The sequence below is a fragment of the Mytilus edulis genome, chromosome 14 (assembly GCF_963676685.1).
Source record: "Mytilus edulis chromosome 14, xbMytEdul2.2, whole genome shotgun sequence".
NCBI classification, from domain to species: domain Eukaryota; kingdom Metazoa; phylum Mollusca; class Bivalvia; order Mytilida; family Mytilidae; genus Mytilus; species Mytilus edulis.
Window position 1 is genome coordinate 20,336,884 of NC_092357.1, and position 13,727 is coordinate 20,350,610.

The 13,727-nt window shown below is 31.1% G+C and overlaps 3 protein-coding genes across 3 annotated transcripts; 1 reads left to right on the top strand and 2 right to left on the bottom strand.

Annotated features, from left to right (window-relative positions):
• Positions 1 to 1,795: 1,795 nt before the first annotated feature.
• Positions 1,796 to 3,371, bottom strand: LOC139504026 (putative ATP-dependent DNA helicase Q1). The gene is made up of 2 exons (XM_071294080.1): positions 3,254 to 3,371; positions 1,796 to 2,334 (listed from the first exon to the last, which is right to left on the bottom strand). The coding sequence occupies exons 1-2, from the start codon at positions 3,369 to 3,371 to the stop codon at positions 1,796 to 1,798; spliced, it is 657 nt and encodes a 218-aa protein (XP_071150181.1).
• A 4,117-nt stretch (positions 3,372 to 7,488) lies between these two features.
• Positions 7,489 to 8,955, top strand: LOC139504027 (uncharacterized). The gene has a single exon (XM_071294081.1). It carries the CDS (start codon positions 7,489 to 7,491, stop codon positions 8,953 to 8,955), a length of 1,467 nt encoding a protein of 488 aa, XP_071150182.1.
• A 729-nt stretch (positions 8,956 to 9,684) lies between these two features.
• LOC139504028 (uncharacterized) lies at positions 9,685 to 13,214 on the bottom strand. The gene is made up of 3 exons (XM_071294082.1): positions 12,812 to 13,214; positions 11,221 to 11,515; positions 9,685 to 11,071 (listed from the first exon to the last, which is right to left on the bottom strand). The coding sequence occupies exons 1-3, from the start codon at positions 12,933 to 12,935 to the stop codon at positions 9,685 to 9,687; spliced, it is 1,806 nt and encodes a 601-aa protein (XP_071150183.1). The 5' UTR covers positions 12,936 to 13,214.
• Between the last annotated feature and the right edge of the window lie 513 nt (positions 13,215 to 13,727).

Sequence of the window (13,727 nt, forward strand, 5' to 3'; positions counted from 1 at the left end):
AAAATTATTTTTTTTGTCAAAATAATTCACAAATTAAAATAGTGGAAAGATACAGACTGTCAGATATTTACAGTATTTTACCGGTAGTTATTGTATTTATTTGTTATTGAAATTTAAAAAATGCCACAGATGATCTCTTTAATAAAGCTCTACAAGTCTTTTTCTCCGTTAAAAGTATATAATTGTAATTTCTGTGAGGTACCCTTGAAAACCTGTCTTAAGGTGGTACCCAACACTTTCACTAAAATTAATTTGGTTCGTTTAATTTTCATAAAATTTCGTCAAAGTATTTACTTTGAGACTTTGATAAATATATAAAAAAAAAATTTTTTTTGAACCAACCGTTTTGTCAGAAAAAATACACTGGTTATATAGCAATTTGACAAACTTCAATTTTGATCATTGAGAAGCTAAATATTCCTTTTACAACACAACGTAATTAAAACGTTTAGCTGATTTTACAGAGTTATCTCCCTGTAGTGTTAGGTACCACCTTAAACTTTTTGAAAGTCTGATTAAACCTTTTTTCACATATGGTAGTGAAATGTGGTTATTTGATCATTACATAAATTTGAATAATTTTGACAATCTACCAACTGATAGAATACAACAAAAGATGTGGGAATATATTCTGAGGGTCAAAACATAGTCATCAAATATGTCTAGTAGACTTGAATGTAACAGGAATCCAATGTTGTTTATTAATTTTGTTTAATGTATAGTTATCATAAAACAATACTTAAAATAAATATAGCTAGAATATTATATAGTGCATTTAATGCAGGTCAATAATTATCTCATGAAAACTTAAAATGCTGGTTTTCTACACTGAATAAAATGTTAAAGTACTTAAACTTAATACAAAAAAATTGACAATAAAAACTCTTATAAGATAATATAATCAGCAATCTGTCTTACAACCACAAATAATCATATCTGGAGCTGTGGACAGAAACCTGGTGTTTTTTAGTAATATTTTTGTTTCAAATTTTGTTCCCAGTACTATCTTCAAACCAATCTTTTCAAAAATATGAAAAGTAAAATTACACAACTACATGTATGTGCTCAGTTTTTAAATTTTAAAATGGGAAGATACAATAAACCCAAAATTCCAAGATAACTACGTTTTTGCAAATTTTTCACTCAGTACAGACTGAAGAAGATTTATAAAAATCTTGTGATGAATATAAAGTGTTTAAAGGTACCAGATTATATTATAAAATATAAGGCACATTGTTTACCAATCTTATGGCTTAAATTTAAAAGATTCATGAAATAATCATTTTTCTAAACTTTTTTTTATCATTTTCTAAAGTTTTAAATCCACAAAATATTACTGAATGTACATGTAATCATTTATTCAAATTTGTCAGAGATGCATTAGACATAGGAAACAATTCATAAAAGGAGGGTTACAATTGTATAACATGTGAAACATTGAAATTTTGTTTTGTATGATATCATACATGTATGATATTTAATGGAGAATACTTATGTTATATTACTTATCTAATCTGAATCTGAAAATTTGGAGTTATCTCCAATTGTTTTGACCAACTTTTTGTGAATGAAGTATTAGTGGTACATTTTATTTCTAACAGTGAAACATTTTAATTGAAAGGTGGCAAATTAGGTGTTCTTCAACTTAATTGTTTGTTTACTTCTGAAAATCATAACAAGATAGGCCCATTTTCTTGTATTTTTTTTTATAAAAATTTGTTTAAACACTGAAATAGCCCAGTCAATCCATTTTAACTTTCGACTATTAATATGCAGTTTTAAATTGTGTTAAGATTTAATTTAATGTTTGTACAATGAGTAAAATGTTACTCAAATAATGCTGCTTTAGGTGAACATAAGGAAATAAGCCCTGGATGTCCTCTTCACATTTAATGTCTTTGTAGTTCAAAACAATTTTGTCAAACAAAGTTTGGGTCAATCCTGTCACAAGTTGTTGGTTTAACATGTTTATTTGATCATTTTCGGCATTAAAATAAGATTCTAGCATTTCCTTTAATTGTGTAGAATCAGGTTCATCAGCACATTGACAATTATCTATCACCTCACACTTTTCCACTTCACTTACAAGACAATGATCACATTCACACTCTTTTTCACATACATCACAGCAGTTATGCTTAAGTATTGAATCTAAATCAACCTTTGTCTCAAAATACTGGCTTAGAAACTTTCTTCTGCATGTTTTTAGGAGGCAGAATTCTCTCACTTCTGGTTGTACAATGGTGTTGGTGGCAATATCACTCATATTGTAATGCATATATGCACTGCTTTGTCGACCATCTCTACCAGCTGTACCAATTTCTTGTAGATAACCTAAACGAGTAAACAATAATTGTTTTTGTTAAATCATTTCCTTTCATTTTTCAAATTTTTGGTTCTGACATTCATGAAAAAAACGAAACAATATTACATATTTCAAATCTTAGAACTGCAATTTTTTTCTAAGAACTAGGGGTTCAATTAGTCATAGTGAAATGTTTTTTTTTCATTTTCTGTTAAAGTCTCATGTTTTTTTGCATGTTGGTGTATCAGCATATGAAAATGTGACCAACATACAGCATTGGCTTTTGATCTCAAGGTATAAATATGGATTTTTGTATTGTAAATACTTGTGACCTATGACTTTTCATCTTTTTTTACAAAGTGTTATGATATTTGGAATATCACAAAAGGATGAAGTGTATGCTTTTTAGGCGTCTATGTATATATATATATATATATAGTTACAATTATTGGCCTTTCACTTGTTGTAAAATATGAAAGTCTTTGTGAAAATTAATTAATATATGCATAATCCAGAACTTTTCTATTTAGATAAATATATTTATATTTATAAATATGCAATTGTGTAATATATATGTATTAGACCGCAGTCAAATTTTTTAAGGTGCTTATGATCCAATTCTTGCAATTTAAATATTATAAACTGTTAACATAAATAGTCAGTTTTATGTTTCCATATGTAGATGGGAGATAACTACCCTTATATTTTATCAGTTGAGTCTGCTTTTTATGCAGCTCTGAACACCATGGTTCTGTTGGTATTAATAGACACAGTCTAAAGGGGAATAATCCTTACATATGATACTGATTGTCTCCCATATCAATTATGTATTCAGTGTTTTATAATGTTGTATTTTATTATATTATTATTTCATTGTTATCATATTGTATGAAATTTTGAAACCCTAATAACCTTTAGTGTAATACGTTATATAGCCTTAATACTTGCATTCCAAAGAACTTGGTGGTCCAATGTGGCAAACCCTTTCCACATCTGGGGCATCAGTGCCCATACCATAAGCTTGAGTGGCAAAAAGCAACTTTATGGATCCATGTGTGTCTGCCATGTTCTGTGCTATATTTTTTTTCATCTAGAATTATACAATTTATTTCAAATGCAAATGATTTATAATGATTTCATTTTTCTTTATACATGTAAAATACTGTTTCATTCAATTCGTTGTTTATTGTTTAATACTAATGAAATATGTTGAATAAAGTGGACATGGACATTAATGTTCTGTAACAATTAAACTGGTTTTTTTTTGCATCCATGTACAAAGATGAATAAGGGTTCTGTCCATGGCCAAATATTAAAATTAAATCAAAGTCAAAAGCACTAAATGCATGAGCGTTATGAGTATATGACCGCATTAAGTTAAAATGAAAATTCATAATATAAGTAGTAACCAATGGATGTCACTGTCATAATTTGTTGGACAATATTAGTGATGGGCACATCTAATTATTGGTTTATTTTTCAACTCTTAAAAAAAATATTTCTGAAATATGCTTATTTCTTGTAAACCATATTATGAAATTAAAAGAAAAATCTTCTACCTTAAGAATGGAAGTATTATTTATTACAAAAATATGTACAAAAACATCAGACCAAAATGAAAATAGAAAAAATATTTGTACTCCTGTGGAGTCAGTATACCAGATTTGAATCCATTCCTTTTTTTGAAAGTTTGCCTGGAGTTTGCTTGTTTATGTTTGATTTCTTAGTAGATTATAAAAGGAATGCTTTATTAATATTTAAAATAACCTCAAGATGCATGGAACTGTGACACTGCTGAAAGTATTTCATCGGTATTGTCTTCCAGGCGGGCTGCCTGTGACACCATGTCATAGCCTACTCCACACCATTTCAGTTTTGAATAAACAATAGTTTTGGGAACATTCCAGATCTGACTACAAAGTTCCTCAATATATGGGTTTAACACATCTTGATATGAACCTTCTGCTGTTGTTTTACCTCCAGTGAGAGGTAAACGTTTTTGAACTATAAGTTTGATGTTTGGTCTATCAACTGGACCTGATAGGGAAAACACATCTTTCATACAAAGTTGTTGTTGTATCTCTTTCCTCATTTTCGGTGTTGCTGTTGCTGTAAGTGCTAGGATTTTTGCCTGTGGCAATATTGCACGTAATTTTGAAATGTTTCTGAAATCTGGACGAAAATCGTGTCCCCATTGAACCACACAATGAGCCTCGTCTACTACTATGTGTGACACATTTTCCCAACTCTTCTGCTTAAAAATGGTGCAAACTTTTTTTTTTTAGAATTTGTTCAGGGTGGCCAAAAATGTACTCAAATTTACCATCCTTGAAATCTGCTGCCTCTGGTCCTGAAATATAAAAATTAAACCTTTTTGGTACATAAACACCATTTATTTTTAGACTTTGATTAATAGTAAGATTAATATGTATTTACAGATTTAATGTAAAAATATTATTAACAGTTTAATTCTTTAGAAACAGATGCATGATTGTAAGGTAATGTATTGCCCACAGGGTTCATTTGACATTGGTCTCATTTCATGTTTCTATTTCTATAACTAGCTGCAATCAATATTCTTTATATGAAATGATTGTGAAGTGTACATGTATTTCCATCTTGGTTATCTGACATTAAAATTTTGGTTTATTTTATTTAGGGAATTTTATGACTGTAACATTTTTTCGGTCTATGAAGAAATGTTATAAAAAAGGTGCTGCACACTGAATAACCTGTATATGTGTTATACTAAAGTGTGCACCACATTTTTTATTGTTATTTGTCCATAATTTTATTCTAATTTTCATTTTAAACTGGAGTAAATCATGAAAAGGTTGATGACGTCACAGTCACATTTCAAAATTATGTCTACATGTATGAGCTGATAGACAAAACACTGTCAGCTAATCATAAGACTTGTTACATCCAAAATAAAATTTTGGTTTAATACTTGTAGTTAAATTTTTAATTTATGAATATCATTGCATAAAACATTTGGTTTGAAAAGCAGGAGAGACAGTTCAGCATGTGCAATCTTGTTTTAATAAATGATTGAAGACAAGTATTTTAACATGAAATATAAAATTAAACTTATCAATTTTTAGTTTTTAAATTCTATATTATCTGTTGGATAATTCAAAGTGTTACCAAAGTAATTCACACAAAAAGGTAATTGAAAGTATATAAAGCAATAAGCACATCAACGGTTCCTGGTCCCCCAGATTATATCAAGAATCTGTATTATCTGCCATAATGGCAGGGGTATCATTGGGCACCACCCAACTCATTGTTGCCAGGTTAAATGTGTCATCCAACAGTACTTGAACTTATTATACATAAGATGTAGTAAGAGGTCCAATGAAGCAACTATCAATACAAGTCACTAGCCTATTTTAAAAGTATTGCAGAAACATTTTTCTGCACAGTGTAGCGAGGCTAAAAATAATAAACGAAGGAATCATGCTTTCTGAGTGTTTCCCAGACCCTGTCTTAATCTGAAAGCTTGTGTTCTGTTTCAAAATTGTTTATATTTTGGACTCGAAGCAAAATGTATAGAATCTGTGTAAGACTTTAGTTTTTAGGGACAACATCTAAAGAAAAATATTTAGGATAAAGCAAAAATGTAATTCACATAGTTCAGCATGTGGCCACTGGGTTTTTCTTTTTTTTGTGTGTGTGTGACTGTTTCAGCTTGCATAATTTTAATTTTTTATACCTGTAAATTACTAAAAAAAATTCAAATAAGTCAAGAGGGGGCTGAATATCATTGATATAACTATGTCAAGTAAGTTTTTATAACACATTTCAATTACAATTTGATGTAGCTCCTATAAACTTGGATACAATTTTTAGTAGTTGAAAAGTTGTAATTTTATATTAGCTGTATAATATAAAACTAAAAGGTATGCAAAAAAGAATACAGGATCAGGTGTTTAGTGTTTGTAAGCTCATGATTATGGGGTTGACCCTTTCAGGATAAGGGAATTCTTTTTTCAAAATTTCATGATTATGATTTGTTTTGATTTTGGACTTGCAGACATTTCAATTGTATCTAATTAATATTTATTCTTTTTTAAATAAAAGATATGGGAATTTTTTGCAGATTTTTTTTTTAAAAAGATGAATATTATAAATAATCTGGTGCCCTCTCAAAGTATAAAACTATGAATAGCATTTATAAAATGGCTTAAAAGACCTGCTGAGTTATTTATTTTCAATAGTAAAACATTGCAAGTCAGATTAGTTTTTACAAATTACCACAGAACAAACCATTTATTTTTATGATTTATCAAGGCAGCCCTAGGTTAGGGGAGGGGGATTCTGCCAACATGTTTAACTCAACACATTATATATGTATTTGCCTGTCCCAAGTCAGGAGCCTGTAATTCAGTGGTTGTCGTTTGTTTGTGTTACATATTAGATTTTCATTCATTTTTTTATACAAATAATGTAAGCCTGTTAGTTTTCTTGTTTTGATTAGTTTTACATTGTCATATAGGGGCCTTTTATAGGTGACTATGCAGTATGGGCTTTGCTCATTGTTGAAGGCTGTATAGATCTCTTCACGGATCATTGATGGCTGACGCCGAAATGCATTGTGGGACAGTTTGCGTTGTTTACTTTAGCGCCATTTTGCCTAAAACTATGTCGCATAGGTGTGCAGTTTACGGATGCAATAATGATTACGATCAGCAGGACAGGTAATATAATAAAGCATGATATTTTAATTTCAAGTAATTAAATATTTAGAGATAGATTGAGTTGCAAATTACACTTAATTTCATTTAGAAATGAGAAGAAATTCAAGTGTGATTCGAGGTTGTGTTTTCTATAGATCTGAATAACTCTGGCTGATAGTTCTTTTTCGGTGGCTAGTTAAGGAATCACAGACTGAAAATTATTTTACAGATTCGTCAAAACTAACGTTTTTTTACTTATTTCAGTGTTTCTTTATATGTGTTACCGTGGACATGGTGGATCCCCATGTTTCTTCCTTAAAAATAAACTATATTTACATTTGTATCTAAAATTATTTGTCAATTTCTGAAAAATAAGAGGGCTTGGTCAGGGTACGAAGGTTCGATTCCTTCCCTAGGCTTTAATCAATATCAGCTGGTTGCAAAGAGGGCAGATTGCTTAGTGGCCCCACCCTGACTTAGCCTTCTTTTTTCAGGTTTTTGGTAATGCCCCATGTGAAAGAACATCTCGGTTCAAACGCATCAATAAAGCTACACAAATGTCCAAAAGAAGAATGGTACAAAAAGTGGAGCAAATTACTTAACAGGGACAACTATGAAGTGAACAAAAATACACGAGTGTGTTCAAATCATTTTGAATATGGTCAGCCACGTGAGTTAGCACCACATCCCAAACTTCATATGAAAGGGTATGAAATAACAACTCCTAGACGACTTCTAATGAGAAACACTGAAGTGCATTCAAAACCTGTGGCTTCAAAAAGCAGGAAAAAACTTTCAGAACTTGTAGACTCGGAAAATGTTAGTCTGACAACAAATATATGTACGGATTCAAGTACATGTAATATATCTGATGATATAATTGATGAGAATAAAATATCAAAAGAAAGTCTGAGTGCAGAAATACAATTCCTGAAAATCAAGCTGGCTGAAAAAGACCATCAGCTTTCCAGTGCAAAAGAAAAAATGAAGGATCTTGAAAAAAAAAATTCATTTGGTATAATCAGCATTAAACATTCGGATAATCTTATAAGGTTACATACAGGATTAGCGTCATATTCTTTATTTTGTTGGTTACTTGATGAAGTTAGTGTACCAGCTTCAAATATGAAGTATTACAAAGGTGAGGATTCTCATGAGACAACAGGTTACCAAGAAAATAATGCTAAAAAGCCTGGACCAAAGCGCAAATTATCCTTAGAAGATGAACTGTTGATGACTCTAATGAAATTAAGGTTAAATTTGAACCAGGAATTTATGGCCTCTTTGTTTAATGTTTCTAGCTCACTAGTTTCATCAATTATCACTACTTGGATTTCTCTTCTTGCCCTAGAGTTAAGACCGCTTATTCATTGGCCAACACGGGATCAATTGGATCAATATTATCCTGATTGTTATTCTAAATACGGAAAAGTAACGGCAATTATTGATTGCACAGAGGTACAGACAGAGAGGCCATCCTTGGACAGCACTAATTCTGCTTTATATTCTAACTACAAGTCCAGACACACATACAAAGTTTTAGTTGCATGTACTCCAGGGGGTACAGTCTCATTTGTATCTCATGCAACAGGTGGTGACATGTCAGATGTTGAACTTGTTAGAAGATGTGGCATTTTAGATTTATTTGAAGAAGGTGATAAAGTTATGGCAGATAAGGGCTTTAATAATAAAGATGACTTTCTACTAGGAGATGTTGAACTAATAATTCCAGCATTTGCAAGAAAAAACATTCAGTTTAGGGAATCCAAAAATATCAGCAATACTGAAATTTCAAATGCTCGGATTCATGTTGAGCGTGTTATTGGACGAATGAAAGATTTTAAAATCTTGCAAGGACCAATTCCATTGATTTTAAGTGATGTAGTTGACAATATTGTTTTTGTATGTGGTTGTCTGGTAAACCTGTCTGGTGTGTTGGTACCACTACACACAAATAATAAGTCAGAGTAATGAATAGATATGAAGTACATCTATATGATCAGTCATGCCAGCCCAATGCTATGTGTTGAAGGCCGTACTGTGAGCTATAATTGCTAAATTTAAATGCATTTTGACTTTGGTGTTGTCACATTGCCTTTGGCACTCATACCACATGTTATTTTTGTCCATAATTTGCATTCATGTTCATGTACTACTGCAAAATTTTATTAATTCACTGTACAGTTTATATATGACAGCAACAAATACATGTCTAATTTAATGTGTAAAATAAGAAATACAAAACAATGATCAGTTTTTTTTAAAGCATATTGTTCTTTCACAAATTTTTAATTTGAAAATATTCAATGAAATGAACATTTTTTCAAGACAAAATAAAAGTCTTGAATTTAAAAAAAAATCAAATTTACAGAAGTTTGGAAAAGCCAGTTGAAAAAATCTGTGTGAAGTAATATGACTTTTATTGTGAATTCAGATTATCTCCCTTTCCCCACATTTTCAATTATTTTTTCAATACTAACACAACTTACAAGGATGATGTATTGATAGAAATACATGAAGTTGTATATAATTGTTTGTATTTTGACTTGTACACCTATCATTTTACCTTCTAAAAATATTGTTGAAAGTCCTGCATGTGTTACATTGTATTATTAAAGTGTGTACAATGTACATGTACAGTAAACCTGTAACAAATTAATATATATAATTAAATATACAAATTCTTTATATTTAGAAAAATCATTTTTTGCCTTTGCAACTCTTACAAAACCAATTTCTATATTTTGACATCACAACATTTTCATTCCCTTTTATTCCAACACATGGGTAATGAAACCAAAAGTCACATTTTGAGCAACAAATACTTTCTTCATTTAAAGTCAAAGGCTCGTCTTTACATTCACAGCTGCAGATTGGACATACAACAGCTGGATTAGAAGAAGGTACATGTATGTCAGTATTATCTTCATTCATACATGTAGTAGCACTGCCAGTGTCAACTTCTTGGACAACTTCATTAATTTCTAAATTAGAATTTGTGAAAACTTGATCGCTGTTTTGTTCATTATTTTGAAGTTTTTCATAGTACAATTTTACTTTATGTGTTAACAATTCCTGAACGATAACTTTTGTGAAAAAAACTTTGCATTTATGTATTACATTCATGGTAAAAATTTCATCATAGGCAATCCTTTGAATAAAAATGTTGTCATCTGCTGCAACTGTTTTTACCACAAAATCAGCATATTTAGTATTTGTAGCATACATCTGAATTTGTACTTGAGTATAATATTGATGTTTTTTGTCAAGACTGATTTGTTTATTGTCAGAATAATTTAAATAAGATTGGTCTGAGGTTGCCATTTGTTGAATTGTGTCATTTTTATATTTTTCAGGATTTTTAATTTCTAAACATCCAAGACCACAACAATCACATATTATTAAACTGTCTGGTGTGGCTGCCAACCAAGGATTTTCTTTGCAAATGTGAAGCCCTGTGCTTTGTACATTGAAATCTTTGTGTTTGCCTTTTGCCTTTTTTTCATATTCTTTTATTGCTGGTAATTCTCTTTCTCTTCCCCATTTCAAGGATTTAACATAAGCCGGTGCACTTTTATAATTGAAAATTTTCGCAACAACAGAGTTATTTTTTTCTGATACTTCATCTTTTTCATTAACTTTTTTTGAACATTCATTTGCCACTGATGCAGTTATGCGTCCAATCCTGTGATCAAACCATATTTTTGAACTGCTTTGTTTGCAGGTTTTGCGGACAACATAGTCAACCGTTTCATCTGTTATTGAATTATCAAGATTTAACAGGAGTTCCTCCCCAAAGTCACATTGATTAATGTTTTGTTTTGCTTCAATAATTTCGTTAGCAAGAACAGGTATTGTTTTTGAAATAGTTTCTACTTCCTCTTCAATTTGTATATTTTCGATATCAGGATGCCCAGCATTTTTTTCAATATTACTTCTTGGTGAATAGAGTAGAACACCACAATTTCCATTTGTAATGTCTTCTAGCTTTTTCAAATCAAAATCTAACAATGTTTTTTCTTTTCTGTAGCAAACTGCTCTAGGGTCAAATGCCAATCTTGATTTATTTCCCTTTTTTTCAAATCTTCTGGAGTAGTATCAAATCTACCAGTTACTTTTTTCACAACAAGATTGCGTACGAAGTTAGGTTGAGTAACCCTTTTCCCTTGAGCATGCGGTTTGTGCCACTCCTGTGGTTTGGATGTACATGCTTTGTTGCATCCTGCCTCTATTTGCCGAACTATAAAATGCAACAAAGAAACACAATGTTTACAATGTCCTCGCAAACCTGTAGGGCAATTGCAATATGCATTTTCGACTTTACCTGTTCTCTTATGCAGGATAATCCAAACACTATATGGCGCTTGTGTCTGTGCCTTTTGCCTTGCAACAATAGCCTTTATGTAGCAGTAAGAAATATTAGGACTGATGCGGTGGTATTCAACTCCAGTGACGTGTCCAGACAAGTATAGACTTTCTCCTTCTTTTGTTGATTTAATTCCTTTTGTTTGAACATTATGGTTCTCAGCACCTGTAAAAATTATTACATATATACTTGTTACATAAATACATGTAGTTTTCTTCTCATTTTTGTAGGATGTTGTAATCAAAGTACATGTAAACAAACAAGTTACCCAGTGCCTTGTTCTGATTTAACTTAATGCACATTTTTATACGAATAAATCAGTTTGACTGTCTTATATTGTACGTCAGGATCCTGTAATTCACTTATTGTCATTTGTTCAAGTCTCTCAGATTTATTCATAAAGAAACTGTATTGTTATAAATTTGGTTGTTTATTTTCTTGTTTTGGATTTGTCATGTCACACATTTTTATAAAATTGAGAATGAAAATTATACCTGATTATGTGGTATGTTTTTTTTCATTGTTGAAGGTTGTATAGAGACCTTTTGCTTACTGGTATTAATGTCTCTTTGTCATTTGAACTCTGGTGGAATGAAGTCTCACATTAATATGATATAAATTACCAAATATTACCCAAAGACAGCCTAAACTTTATTTGGTAAATGAAAAATTCCTTCATATGATACCAACATAAAATTGTCTGCTCCAACATTAGGGAGCTACGATTTGATTTTAATGGGGGGGGGGGGGGGGGCTAGGATGAATTTTTTTTACAAGTTTGTCCTGACTTTTTTTTTTAATTTCATCTCTAAGAGCCCTTACACCCATAAACATCGCATGGTAGCTCCCTTAGTATGGTAACAGGATTTTTTTGGCACCATTCTGCATCTGCATCTGCCGAATAATAGCCTCCTTCAACAAGTCGAAGATTCTTTTACTATAGTGATAATAAAAAATTTACTTTCTGGAATTTACTGGAATTTACAGTTATAGTGATTTAGGGGCACCACTTATCTAATAAGAAAATCAAATCATTAACAGTGTATTTCAACTCCATTTTGTAGGATTTTTTTTCTTTATTTCTTCAACTTTTCACTTTATTAGACATTATAATCATTGTGATTTGGTCATCACTGATGAGTCTTGTATAGACACAATGCGCATCTGATGTAGAAAAAAATATAAGCCTTATATATATATAAGATATAATTGGAAATTGATGGTGTATTTTTTTTATTATTTTTTTTTAAATGACTTTGACACTTTGGCATATACCATTTGATTTTCTGGGGGAAACTAGGTTTTATTCTGGCTCTCATTGTTGTTAAAAAAACAATCTTGACAGCACCTGCATCAAGTTTTGCCCATTAGAAAAAAAATGTCCGTGCCTTTTATATGTCTTTATATAAATTTTTTAAGTGAATATAGGGGGGGGGTATAGTTTTATAATATTGTTCTTACACAACTTTATGTAGTCTTCCACATCTGTGGCTGATGTATTCGGGAAGTTGATAAATGTTTTCTCCCACCCAGCTAACATCTTCACAGGATCGGGAAGCTTTATGAGCCCATCTTCTAATACCATCTTATTCTTCCGTTCCTCAATGATTGTCTTGAGGTCGTCATCAACAGAAGATTTCAGGGGTACATTTCTCTTTTCAGCAATTGATGCCAACACCAGTCTGTCCTCCTTGTTCCTACTTGCGTATGGAATTCCGCGGTCCCGCAAAAAACTCCCAACTCGTCCCGTTTTAAATCTTTAACGTTTTTATTCTCAGTCATCTTTCTTTATGTATTGTACAGCGGGAAACTAAGGACGCAAACAATCCCACAATGCAACGCTTTGTTATGCGCGAACTGCTATGCGCGTTTTATCCGTAAAGAGATCTATGGTGACCTATAGTGGTTGATGTCTGTGTCATTTTGGTCTCTTTTGGATAGTTGTCTCATTGGCAATCATACCACATCTTCTTTTTTAGTTATTTATTTCACCCCCCATCATGAAATGGTTGTTCCCTTACACAACATATTTTCTGTTGTTGCAAGCTACTTTTCTAAGAAGAACAAATATATATACATATATAAATATAATTTGTTCTTCCTTTATTGACAGCTTAACATGTTTAATATTCTGCAAAACTGGAACACAATTTAAATATAATATCATTTATTTATATCTATTGGTATTTATAACAATAATATCAAACATATATCTGTATGAATATTTTTGGTGTCTCTGTTTATCAGTTTCATACTTGAGTTTCCCTAAAATTAAAAAGTGTCTCAATGACACTGCAGTCAAGAATGGAATGAATGAATATTACAAATACCTTCAAGACTATTTATTAGCGCTGAATTAACGTTAACAGCCTTTCTA

What these genes read in the sequence shown, in the direction of transcription:
- LOC139504028 (XM_071294082.1), bottom strand. Translation starts at nt 12,935, where the DNA reads ATGGTATTAGAAGATGGGCTCATAAAGCTTCCCGATCCTGTGAAGATG. An exon ending in GGAAGACTACATAAAGTTGT is followed by an intron (nt 11,516 to 12,811) that starts GTAAGAACAATA and finishes TAATTTTTACAG; the next exon opens with GTGCTGAGAACCATAATGTT. An exon ending in TTGTTGCATTTTATAGTTCG is followed by an intron (nt 11,072 to 11,220) that starts GCAAATAGAGGC and finishes ATACTACTCCAG; the next exon opens with AAGATTTGAAAAAAAGGGAA.
- LOC139504026 (XM_071294080.1), bottom strand. Translation starts at nt 3,371, where the DNA reads ATGGCAGACACACATGGATCCATAAAGTTGCTTTTTGCCACTCAAGCT. An exon ending in ACCACCAAGTTCTTTGGAAT is followed by an intron (nt 2,335 to 3,253) that starts GCAAGTATTAAG and finishes TTACTCGTTTAG; the next exon opens with GTTATCTACAAGAAATTGGT.
- LOC139504027 (XM_071294081.1), top strand. Translation starts at nt 7,489, where the DNA reads ATGCCCCATGTGAAAGAACATCTCGGTTCAAACGCATCAATAAAGCTA.